Source organism: Nuphar pumila, chromosome 3, assembly GCF_984573655.1.
Source record: "Nuphar pumila chromosome 3, dmNupPumi1.hap1.1, whole genome shotgun sequence".
NCBI classification, from domain to species: Eukaryota; Viridiplantae; Streptophyta; class Magnoliopsida; order Nymphaeales; family Nymphaeaceae; genus Nuphar; species Nuphar pumila.
In genome coordinates, this window is record NC_143251.1 from 25,110,269 (window position 1) to 25,123,264 (window position 12,996).

A 12,996-nucleotide genomic window follows, 5' to 3' on the forward strand; every position below is an offset into this window, starting at 1 on the left:
ATTCAAGTTGTTCGAGGGCATATGATTTATGAGATAAGTGTACACACCCTTTGACTAGTATCCCCGAGACATAACAATTTTAATATACTAAAGGGAGATCTCCCATTCAAGTTGGTTGATGGCGTACAGTTTATGAGATAAGCTGTAATTAGTACACCCTTTGACTAGTATCCCCCTTAGACACATTCATTTCAAACATCAGGGTCCTAGTTACGGAGACGTCTATTTTTTCCTTTCTGTCATCCCATTCTGTTGGGAAATATTAGGATAGGTAGTTTGAGATTCAATGCCATGTTCTTGTAGGTAGTTTTGAACTTTCCTGGATGTATATTGTCCCATTATCAGATCACAATATCTTAAAAAATGCCTGATATTTGATTTGCAACCATTTCGTGATAGACAGGAAAGAACATGCTTCATCTTTAGACTTTAACATATAAATTGTAGGTATTTTTAAGAAGCCATCAACAAAAGAAAAAAATATTTATATCCAAGGTTGGACACTAAAGAGGTAGGACCTGATACATTTCAGTGAACTAGTTCAAAAGGAGAGGTACTCCTAGACTGATTCATAGAGAAAGTGGTTCTATGTTGGTTAGCTTTCTAACAGGTATCACATTTTATGACATGACCATGTTTAGACTTAACTACATTTGAGTGCAAAATTTGCAACTTTGAAAGGGGAAAGTATTCTACTCTCAAGTGCAAAAACAAAATGGACTTTGACTAAGATGATACATGATCACTACTAGATATCAATCTTTGTGGTATCTTCAAAGTGTATGTCCCATTCTCCTCATGTTCACGACCAAAAACTCTGCCATCTTCAAGTTTTGAAAAAAAAACAATAAAAATGATAGAATGCCACTGAAAAATTGATATTTTTTGCTAATATTTCTATTTGATAGAAAATTGACAGGAATGGGGTGTGAAGTACATAATAAAAGGGAGACAATGGGCGTAAATAGTTCGTTTCTCAAGAATTGGAAATGGAGAGTTGGAGACACATGTCAATTTCAGGTCCTTGATAGGATCAGAAGTATCATAATAAGTGATTAACAATCTCATACTAGTCATGTGGTTGGTCTCATCATAGTCTATTACCCGTCCACTAGAAGCAAGTTGTATAGAAGCATCGATATCTCGTCGTGCATGATATGAGATAGTGGAAATCGAAGGTGGAGGGTCTTTAAGTCAATTTACAACTCTCATCTTTGTGCTCCAATTCTTTTTCCTTTGCTTGCTCTGGAATGTTGGTCTCGCCTTTAGATCCAAACACTAGTTTCTACTATGTCTACTTTTCCTACTGTGAGTGCACCTCAATTTGTCTTTCTCATCTATGTTTGAATGACTCCTACCATGTCCCCTCGTGCTCATGTCACCACTCCCCTTGCCTGTCTCAATTTAAACTTTAAATGTTAGGAGAAGTATGATCTCCAAGAAAGGAGGATTGCTCTATGCTTGGTTCATTAGTAGTCATCGTAATTTTATTGATCCTCTTCTCTTTGTCGGTGGATATACACGGTCCCAATGGGTGGTTATTCCTCTCTACCCTTGATATTCAACTTCACATGTTCGTATTCACTATCAAGGCCATACAAAAACTCAAGCATATTTTTTCTCCTATATTCTTCTCATTGCACCTTCACACAATGTGAGCATTTTACTCTTTCATGACAACTTAGTTACTCCCACAACTTCCTTAGTTCGTTGTAGTATTCACTTAGTAATGACACGGCCTTGCTTACATCTACTCTTTTTATCGATGATGTCACACTTCACCACATTTGTTTTCTTCCAGTATGCATACCCACACTTCTTTGGCAGTCTCACAACCCATGAATGTTTCACCAATTGATGGTTTCATATATTAGAAAATCATGTCATGATAAGGTAGTTTTCATGCTTCCAATTGAAGTAGTTGGAATATTTAAGAAGTGAAACCAAAGGTTTTCACATATCACCTTCCTCAGGTTTCTTCATACTTCCGTAATGTACCTGAGCTTCCTTCTAGCACCAATCGATATCTTGATGGACTGGGACCATGCCTCATAGTTTTTCAATTGAATTTAACTTTGGTGATTTGGAAACTTCAGCTATTGTTGGTAGTTAATTATGAAATGAAATGGGGATCTTCGAAACACGAGCTTAGATTAACAAGAGCAAGTGTCAAGAATGACACTAAAGCATAACCCTTAAAAAGGGTATAACTGGAAACAAAATAAAAATAAAAATGTATTCTTTATTGATATGAAAAACCAATTGCTTAAGAAGCATTGGAGTAAAATACAAGAGGGGCTGCACCCCTTTATATACACAGCTGAAAGAGGACTCAATAGAGCTGTTGGGCACAGTCCAACAACTCTATTGCTAGTCAAGTCTGGACAGGACTTGACTAGCAACAGTCATTCTAGTTCAAACTGAACTAGATGACATAAAGACAAAAAACAAAAATAAAGAAAAAAAATTACAGAAATGAAAGAAATGAAAAATGTATTTATATATATATAATAATATAATATTATTATATATACATATATGTACAATTTTACATTTTAACACTCCCCCTCAAACTTACGGTACAATGAGCGAAAGTTTGTCTAAGAGAAAGTGAAATCGGGGAGCAGCAAGAGGCTTTGTAAAGAAGTCTGCTAACTGATATTCTGAAGTGACATATGGCAGATCAATTATCCCGTGTAGATATTCCTCTCTGACGTAGTGACAATCCATTTCGATGTGTTTGGTGCGTTCGTGGAATGTTCTGTTACTGACAATATAGATCGCACTTTTGTTGTCACAACACATTTGTGAAGCTTTTGTTGCTTCAACTCCCATGTCAGCAAGCAGTCGTCGGAGCCAAACTACTTCCATGGTCGTGGTTGCCATGGCTCTGTATTCAGCTTCGGTGGATGAGAGAGATACCTTCTGCTGCTTTTTACACCTCTACGAGATTAATGATTCCCTTAAAAAGACACAAAAGCCAGTGGTTGAGTGTCTGTTATTGGGATCACCTCCCCAATCAGCATCAGTATATGCAATTAAATCAAGAGAAGATGAGGAAGATAAGAAAAGTCCTCGTGAAAGAGAGGACTTGATGTATCTGATAATACGCATGACTGCTCCCATATGAACAGAAGTAGGAGCATGTTGAAATTGACTTGCTGTATGAACAGCATGTGCTATATCTGGTCTGGTAATGGATAGATAGGAAAGTGCCCCGACAAGCTGTCTGTAAGGAGTAGGGTCTGCAAGAAGTTCTCCATCATCAATCTTCATTTTAACATTAACAACTTCTGGAGTGTCGACTTTCTTATCATCAGTAATACCAGACCTGAAAACAATATCAAAAGCAAATTTAGTCTGAGATAATAAATATCCTCTAGGAGAATAAGCAACTTCAATGCCTAAAAAATATCTCAACAAACCCAAATCAGTCATTTCAAAATGAGATTTAAGAAGTGTTTTGATTGTTTCAACTCCCTGTTTATCGCTTCCGGTGATGATCATATCATCCACATAGAGAAGAAGCACAATGATCCCTGCATCAGAATTCTTAATAAACAAAGCAGTGTCAGTTAAACAGAATTGAAAACCAATATCAATCATAACACGACTAAACCTATCATACCAAGCTTTTGGTGCTTGTTTAAGTCCATAAAGAGTTTTTTCTAAGCGAAGGACTTTACCCTTAGGAATACTTAGACCAGGAGGTGGTTCCATATATACTTCTTCAACTAGCTTTCCATTTAAAAAAACATTTTTGACATCCATTTGAAAAATAGACCATTTTTTGATAGAAGCTAAGGCAATTAAGGTTCGGACAATTGTCATACGAGCCACCGGAGCAAAGGTTTCTTCATAATCAATCCCATATTCTTGGGCATAACCTTTGGCTACTAAACGGGCTTTATATCTTTCAAGAGTACCATCACTCTTGGTTTTAATTTTATAAACCCATCGACATCCTATAGTTTTCTTCCCTGGAGGAAGATCTTGAATATTCCATGTAGAAGCCTTTTCAAGTGCATCTAATTCAGCTTTCATGGCTTCTATCCATTTGATATCATTTTTTGCTTGAAAATATGTGGATGGTTCTTCATATGAGTGAATTAATGCAATAACTGCCCTATATGTGGGTGAGAAAGACTCGTATGATACAAACTTTCCTGGAGGCCTCGAGATTCAGGTTGATTGTCTAGTTGGAATGTTAGAATATTTCTCAAGTGCACATGGAGGATTAGACTCTTGTCGCCTGGAATATTGAATACTAGTATCTCTATGAACTTCTTCATTTTCAACATTAAGATCAATAATTCTTTGATCATCATCAAAGTTACAGTCAAGGTCATATTCATCAGATGTTGATGTTAGATCTAGCAAAAAGGAGTACTCAGTGACGTCTTTTAATTTTCTAAAATCAAAGAAGCTCTCCTTTTCAAGAAAGGAAACATTTCTAGACACATATAGTTTATTATTTTTGAAGTCAAAACATCTATAACCTTTCTGGTTTTCAGCATATCCTAAAAAGGCACAGGGAATCGCACGAGGGGAAAGTTTATCATTTTTGTCAGTAAATATGAAACATTTGCACCCAAATATTCTTAGTCTAGAGTAGTCTGGAGAAATATTCATAAGTTTTTCAATGGGAGTGATATTTTGTAACGAAGAAGATGGCATCCTATTAATGAGATAGGTGACAGTTAAGGCAGCTTCTGCCCAAAAGTCTTTCGGGACTTGATTTGCTATTAATAAAGTCCTAGTGGTTTCTATAATATGGCGATGTTTTCGTTCTGCCAGTCCATTTTGTTGAGGTGTATAAGGACAAGATCTTTGATGTGTGATGCCATGCAATTTAAGATAATTTTGAAAATCTGTGGATAAAAACTCTCCCCCTGAATCTGTGCGAAAAATAGTAATATCATTTTGAAACTTGTTTTTAACCATATTATGAAAAGTTTGAAAGTATGAAAATACTTCAGACTTATGTTTGAGAAAGTACATCCACGTATGTCAGGAGAAATCATCGACAAAAATAACATAGTAAACAAATCCTCCTTTAGAAATTACTGGTGCAGGACCCCAAACATCCGAGTGTATTAATTCAAGTGGTCTTGAAGAGAAAAATGTTCTGTTCTGAAATGGTAATCTTTTCATTTTGCCGAGAATACAATCTTTACAATCAAATGATTCAGAGTTACAAAATTTCCCTAGATTTGGAAAATGTTGGATTTTGGCTATATGTGGGTGACCAAGTCTCTTATGCCACAGTTCCAACTCTATTTTTTGAATATTATAACAAAAAGCTTTCTTCGGCATTTCCAAAAAATCCATGTAATAGAGTCCTCCTTCTCTATGGCCTTCCCCAATCAGCTTGCCTGACTGACGATCCTGTACCCAACAACCATGAGAAGAAAAAGAAATATTACACCCATAATCAGAAATTTGAGATACAGATAAAAGATTTAAATTTAATTTGGGAACATGTCTAATTTCTAGAATATTTTTTTTTTTTGTTTTATAAATTTTTTCAAAATTTCCTATTTCTTCTATTTCAAGAGAAGTCCCATCAGCAGTAAAGACCTTTGACACACTTGTTTTATTTTTAACACATTTGGATAGACTTTGATTATTTGGGGTCATATGAAAAGATGCACCAGAGTCAAGAAGCCAAGAAATTTTACCTAGATCAGAAAAAGATGAGGCTGCTGCGCCGGTTGAAGCTTCAAATGAGGAAGAGGCACCTTTGATGAGAGGCTGAAAAATCTCCATTAGTTGGGCCAGGGAAACTGGTGCATCCTGATCTTTAGGCTCCGATCCAGCAATTGCAGCTCTTTTTTCTCTCAGCTCCTTAAGTTTGGGACATTGTGGCCTGTAGTGTCCCGGTTCATGACAGTGATGACAAATAACTTTCTTCTTATCATAGTCACCATTTTGTCGGTTAAAGTGAGGAGGCCTATATGATTGAACATGATTCCCTGGTCTAGATACGGCTAAAACGGAATCATCTTCAATTTTTAAAGAACCTTTCCGGAGACGATTTTCTTCCATTGTTAACTCTTCAATAGTTTCAACAATAGAAGGAATTTTTCCCCGGTGAAGTAGGGCCGATTTAGTTGTTTCAAATTCCGGCCTTAATCCAGTGATAAACTGGTAAAAATGTTCAGCATTGAGTTGTTTCTGACGAAGCTCGATGTCTTCGGCACAATGCCACTTTGGTTCTAAAAGGGAAAGTTCTTCCTAAAGTTCGGACAACCCATTGTAATATTCACGAATAGTTTTGTCTCCTTGTGTCATCATTCGAACTTTTTCTTTGAGGTTGCACACGTGCAATATCTTTAAGGGAATACATATTCTTAAGGTATTCCCATGCCTTATCAGCATGATCAAATTTGGCAAGACTTGAGCATTTTTTAATGTCAACGCTATTGATAAGCCATGACATTATCTTCGCATGAGATATTCTCCATTCTTTCCATTTCTTCTCGTATGAGGCAATAGCCTTGATTTTCTCTTCTTCCGATAGAGGGACCTCTTTATCTCCCTCCTTTTTAGTAAGAGATAGCTTAGGTTCCGAATCAGAACCATCCACAATCCCCCATAAGCCTTTTCCCCATATATGGTGCTTCATGATTGAAGCCCATGTTACATAGTTCGTATCACTTAGTTTCATAGGCATGATGGTGACTTTATCATTGTCATCCATCGATTACAAGGAGAGAAAGAATAGGGATAGAAGAGAAACAAGAAGGAAAATGAAAAAGAAAGAAAAAAAAAAACAATACAACAAGATGTGAAATCTTCTCCAATGAAGTGATAAAACACTTCTCTTCAAGTGGCGAACACTTTTGCAAACGGGCACGGAAACCGAGGCAGATTTTCCTCAAGATTTAGTACTTCTGCGGCTCTGATACCATGAAATGAAATGGGGATCTTCGAAACACGAGCTTAGATTAACAAGAGCAAGTGTCAAGAATGACACTAAAGCATAACCCTTAAAAAGGGTATAACTGGAAACAAAATAAAAATAAAAATGTATTCTTTATTGATATGAAAAACCAATTGCTTAAGAAGCATTGGAGTAAAATACAAGAGGGGCTGCACCCCTTTATATACACAGCTGAAAGAGGACTCAATAGAGCTGTTGGGCACAGTCCAACAGCTCTATTAAGAGCTGTTGGAATGTGTCAGTCCAACAGCTCTATTGCTAGTCAAGTCTGGACAGGACTTGAGTAGCAACAGTCATTCTAGTTCAAACTGAACTAGATGACATAAAGACAAAAAATAAAAATAAAGGAAAAAAATTACAGAAATGAAAGAAATGAAAAATGTATTTATATATATATATATAATAATATAATATTATTATATATACATATATGTACAATTTTACATTTTAACAAATTATCCTCTATTTGGGGTTTTGGTTCCACTTTGATGCTTCTCCACTAGCCGTGATTGACTTTTCTTTAGGGGTATCCATGACCTTACTATCTAATCCTTTTAAGATTCCAACAGTAATACCCTTTTACTAGCCTAGTATGGATTCTAGGGTTATGCATATACTTCACCTCTAGACACCATTTTAGGGTTTCTCAAGTATGACCTTATGTCAACACCAATGCACTTTCACTACCCTAGTGTGGATTCTAGGGTTTCAAACACTGCCTTTACCACACCATTCACATCCATTGCTCCATGTGGTTTTCCCTTCATTTGGGGCTGCTGTCACCTCAAGAGCACCAAGAACTCCTTCAGTCACTAAACACCACACCAAATAATTTCATTCCTTGGGTTTTCACACACTCCAACATGTGAAAGCAAACAAACTCGACCGTATCAGAGGTTATAACTCTCTAATCTCCAGAAATCAAGAAAATCTCATACTTCAACCACAAGAAAATAGTTGAAAAATACATAGTTCCCAAACCTTTCACCAAAAATACTGAAAAATCATATGAACCTTGAAAAATGCCAAATCGGTGGAAGCTACCATACCCAAATACCAAATCTTCTCCTAAGGCTACATGTGATGTCAGCAGCTGACGTCAACTAGCAGTAAGTTTGACCTGGTCTTCCTTGTTCTATTGGCTTTGATACCATCTTAAATAAAGGTTTCTGTACCTGAAAAAACGTTACAGAAGGCAGAATGGAAGATAGAACAAGAGAGAAGATGAAGGGAAGAAGAAGAAGAAGAAATGAGGGAAACAAGGGAGCTAATGCAGCAGACCTGTCTCTCCTTTTTTATTATTCTAATGACAATACAAGGAAGTCCAAAAATGCCCTGTTACAAGTTTTTCCATAGTTTCATGTAGGGATTCAAACATCCTTGTGCTAGTCAACTGTGTTTGGATAAAATTGTCTCTCTTCAACAATCATGTTTCATTTTAAGATGGTTTTCATTGGTTTAGGACCTAGTTGTTTTGAACCTGCATCAATACACATACATTGTTTTTGTATTGTAACTTTTAGTTTATTTTCAGTGCTGGTATGACATTTCCATTTCTGAATTTTTTATGCTTAGAACATTTTGGTTGATGATTTATTATACTGGTGTCATACATTTTGATTGCTGATTTCTTTTACCTCTGTCATCTTCATCATTTCTAATTAGTCTAACCTGTTGTGCAAAATATTGTGTATCGATGTTTAGTAGGTTCTATTTCATCAAGCGAGTACAAGAGATGGGAGAAAGCTGCAATTGCTGGAGTGTCATTGGTTGCTGATGCTGCTGCACACTTGGAGCGCACCAATAATAGATTTCTCTCGGATGGACTTCTGGGCGAGCTACCCTGCAAGCCATCTTCCTCTTCTGAAGGTAAGATCTTGAACATAGTGAACAACGTTGGACACAATGAAGTGCCGAAGCTGAGTTTGTAGCATCTTATTCAGAGCGCAGGAATATCCAACTTGAGAACACAGATAGGCATAGGCACACAACACTACACTGTGGATCGGCCACAGCACAGTTTTGTGAGATTATGGGAGTTGATGTTCTACAGAGACATATCATGAATCCATCTGAACCAGCGCAAGGTACTGGACTATTGTCAAAAGACCCCAAATTGAAATTGCAGCTATTCCCAATAGATGACCGTACGCTGAAAGGAATGGAGAAGGTAATTAAAATTGGAAAAGGTCTGGAACTTTATTTAGTTGTTTGTTGTACTGGATTCTTTCATGTTCACGTGTTTTTTGCACATCCTGTAGGATGACCACAATCCACACTTAGAACTCACTGTTGGAGCTCGAAAGAAGATATCCTCAATAATAGAGCATTTAACTCGCAAATGGGGCAACTCAAGCATAGCATCAGGGGAGCTCATACTCTTCCCATATGCTGTTCATCAAGGAAATATTGCAGGTCATCAGAGATGGACTCTGGGGGACTCCTTTGTTAGTGCTGCAGATGTGTATTCAGATCTTGGAAGCCCAGCTGTTTTTCGTTTAAGGTTTGTATTTCATAGGATTGTGAATTTGAGGATTATCTTCTTCATCAAAGCAGTAGGTGATCTTAAAGAGATATTGCTCTACCTTTTTTAATTGTTGAAAAGGAATTACTAAGAATTATCAAGCTCTCTGACTTTGATCCTTCTCTTTTAAGGTATGGATGGTTTTCTAGCACAGTGCCTGATCACGGATCCTTTGGGCAATCATCATTTCATCATTTGGGTGTGTGCTTGCATTCTGACAAAGAAAATCTGACCATGGACACAAACTTCACTTCTATGAATCAAATGCCACCTTTTGCTCATGAAGAAGGTCGAGCAATGAATGAAAATGGTTCAGCAGGTGCAAATATAAATACGTCAATTAGCATTTCTTTGAGTGAATCAAAGCGTGACAATTCCCATTTTGGTCATGCCGCCAAGAACCATGGCTCTTCAGATAGCTGCTCTATTGATAACAGTAAGCATCCTACAGCGGTCACATCTTTCAAGAACCTTCAGACACCATCAGAGAATCCACCAACACCCTCACTTGGTGAAGACAGCACGGATGGATTTCTGCGGAATCTCTTTCAAAATACGGTATGGTGTCTTTCCATGTGCTGTTATAGTGCCGTTGTAAGTGCTTTGACATTCTATGGTTTGTCTCAACCGTTATTCAGGATAACATGCCGGCAGGTGGTGGAGCCACTTTGGCAACAGCAGAGTGGGCGGATAGCCTCACCAATTACATCATGGGTGATTTTCTATCTGAAGCATCAAATGCTACAGATGCCGTTGTTGTAGCACAAAGTGCTGCCACCAGCAGTGTGTGTCTTCAGCAGACACCATTTTGTTCTGATTCATTTGATGCAGCAATAGCAACACATATATCCCGACATCAAAATGCTACTGGTGTTTCAACTAACGTTTGGAATTCATCCCTTTGGGATGCAGAGGATACACGTGATGCATTTTCTTTTCAGAAGGATAATCGTTCACAGGATAATGCATGTCATTCATACAGAAATGCTTCGATAGAGAAGTGTGACCAGGATATCTTTTCAAATACAACAGGATATGCTGAATTGGTTCAGGTATGTTAATGAAGTTGAAAGAGATGTCAGAACTGTCACATGGGTGCGGGGGCGGGGGTGCGGCACTTTCAAAAACCTTGGGTGCGGGGGTGCGGCAGGGGCTAAAATGTGTATATATATATATATATATATATATATATATATATATATATAGAGAGAGAGAGAGAGAGAGAGAGAGAGGTCGGGGTTCCCCCCGACGCGGGTCCCGCTGCACGGTCAGTGGGCGGGGGGTTATAGGGGGGCAGGGGCAGCGCCCCTCCCCCCCAAGATTTTTTTTAAAATTCCGCAGCCCATTTCATAGGGCAATTTAAAAAAAAAATCCAAAAAATGGACCGAAATGACCCTGGGTGTGGTCAATGCACCCAAGGTCGGGTTGACCGCACCCGCGTCGATGCGGTGCGGCACCCTGCTAGCTGAATCCCTGTTACATAGTGTCAGAATGATATTTATGTTTTGCTTTCTCCAAGGTCACATTTAGAAAGAGGGATTCATTTTCACAGATGAAAATAAATTATAGTAGATAAAATTGTTTGGGTTAGTTCGTTATGTTTGTTTTGTATTGTATTAAAGGGGACATAATCAAATTTGTCATGTTTGTTTTACGTAATAAAGAACAGGATTTAATATAGACATGGTCCTTTCAATTGGATTTGATCTTGGGTTCAAATCTAAAAATTATTGGATTTGTATATCTTCTGATGGTAGCCTATGATTTGATGGATTTAAATGGATGGGATCCAAATCCAAATGGGGTTGATTAGAAATTCCAGCTATGTCTTGTATGGGTTTGTTAGACTCTGTGGTAATGCCCAGTTCCAACTTGTTTGAAAGTGGTTGATTCTGGGGAGATCAAGGTGTGTGTGTGTGTGTGAGAGAGAGAGAGAGAGAGAGAGAGAGAGAGAGAGAGAGAGAGAGAGAGAGAGAGAGAGAGAGAGCTTATGATTTGATGGAATTAAATGGATGCAATCCAAATCCAAATGGGGTTGATTATAAATTCTAGCCGTCTTTTATGGGTTTGTTTGTCTTTTATGGGTTTGTTAGGATCTGTGGTAATGCCCATATCCAACTTGTTTGAAAGTGGTTGATGCAGAGAGATCAAGGTGATGGGTGGTGGGCGGGGCGAGAGAGCAAAATTTTTTGTGAGAACTGAAGCTGCACTTCAGGACTCATAAAAATTACCTTTTGATTGAGATCTGTTTTTCCATTGACTTTGGAATTGATCCAATTGCCTAGTTTTGGAGCTTATATTACAAAGTATGCGTTTCCATGAGAAAGTGACACTTCCTCACTTTCTAAACGTGCCCTAAATACTGAGGGTTTTTTGCTGCTATACCATCATGCCTGCTGTCTAGTTTATCACTTTTTTTTCGCTCTCTTTATTTTTTTCATTTTGCAGGAGTTCAATGGAACAGAACACCCTTCTGAAGATGTTGAAGCTGATGTGCAGAACATGAAACAAAACCAAGGAAGTGAAAAGAACTTTGGCATCTCAGATATTTATTGGGTTTGTGCATCTTTTCTTTTCAATTTTAATGAATGAGTTACAGCCTGCAAAGCATCAAAATAACTGCTCTAATTCCTTGGTCCATCTTGTCTCTGTGCAGCCTGATTCGTTAGGATGCATGCTAGACTTTGGTTTTTCATCGTCAAGGTTCCAGAACCAGTGTTTGTTGAACTCAGACAGTATGAATAGCCTCAGTGGCCTCATTGCTAGCAGTCTGGATGCCTTTCAGAGTTGCTCTTTTTTTGGTGCAGAGAAGAGGGCGGTCTCATCATGTGAAGGAGCTCAGTCTCAAATGCCTAACAACGTGGCGTTGGGGAATCCTGTAATATTAGATCAGAGTAAACCAAAGATTTCTGACAATCCCGGGAGTAAGTTGACCGATGCAATTTCTCTTGGGACCTGACTGAACCAATCTCTTATCTTCCAGCTCATTCAGGCAAAGAAAATGTAGTTCAGTTTTTCAGGATAGAAAATTACTTCAGCTCTCACCATGTCCGTCCGTGCAGATATGTATACATTGTTATTTAGTCCTTGGGAAAGAAGAAAGGAAAGAAAGTTCTTGTTCTCCCAAAATGTACAGATCAATGTGGTTAACAACTAAAGGGTTTAAGTTGAAATAAGCATGTGAAAAGGCAGTGATAAACCCAATTTCACAATTCCTTGAATTGGTTTAACTTTCATTTGAAACATTCATCCTAAAAACCAGTTTGTTTTCTTTGGTTTTTGGGTCTTGTTCTGTTGGTTAAAGCCATGAAATTTGTCTTTGGACTGACAGCTACGTTGTGGGGACGTTCTAAAGGCTGTACACGGGAAGTAACAAACTAAACTTGAGCTATGATCAAATTGATAACCAAAGCTGAAGACAAAACAACCTTTCTACATCGAGCCCAAGACAGCTAGGTCAATCATAGGGCACTTGAGATTCGTTCCACATGCGCCCTCTTAATCTTATTGGATTTGACTGGATAAT

At 37.9% G+C, this 12,996-nt stretch overlaps 1 protein-coding gene across 8 annotated transcripts in view; it reads left to right on the top strand.

Moving 5' to 3' along the window:
* Positions 1-12,689, top strand: part of LOC149842333 (TSL-kinase interacting protein 1-like) — a 31,681-nt gene extending 18,992 nt beyond the window's left edge. For 6 of the 8 annotated variants that reach the window (XM_089999067.1, XM_089999068.1, XM_089999070.1 and 3 more), the window contains 7 exons: positions 8,651-8,815; positions 8,890-9,116; positions 9,208-9,449; positions 9,602-10,028; positions 10,109-10,522; positions 11,919-12,026; positions 12,127-12,689. In XM_089999067.1, coding sequence (XP_089855193.1) covers positions 8,651-8,815; positions 8,890-9,116; positions 9,208-9,449; positions 9,602-10,028; positions 10,109-10,522; positions 11,919-12,026; positions 12,127-12,429 — 1,886 coding nt within the window. In that variant the 3' untranslated portion in view covers positions 12,430-12,689. The remainder of the gene's footprint in view (positions 1-8,650; positions 8,816-8,889; positions 9,117-9,207; positions 9,450-9,601; positions 10,029-10,108; positions 10,523-11,918; positions 12,027-12,126) is intronic. The other 2 variants (XM_089999072.1, XM_089999071.1) reach the window with 2 other exon arrangements.
* The last annotated feature ends 307 nt before the right edge of the window (positions 12,690-12,996 follow it).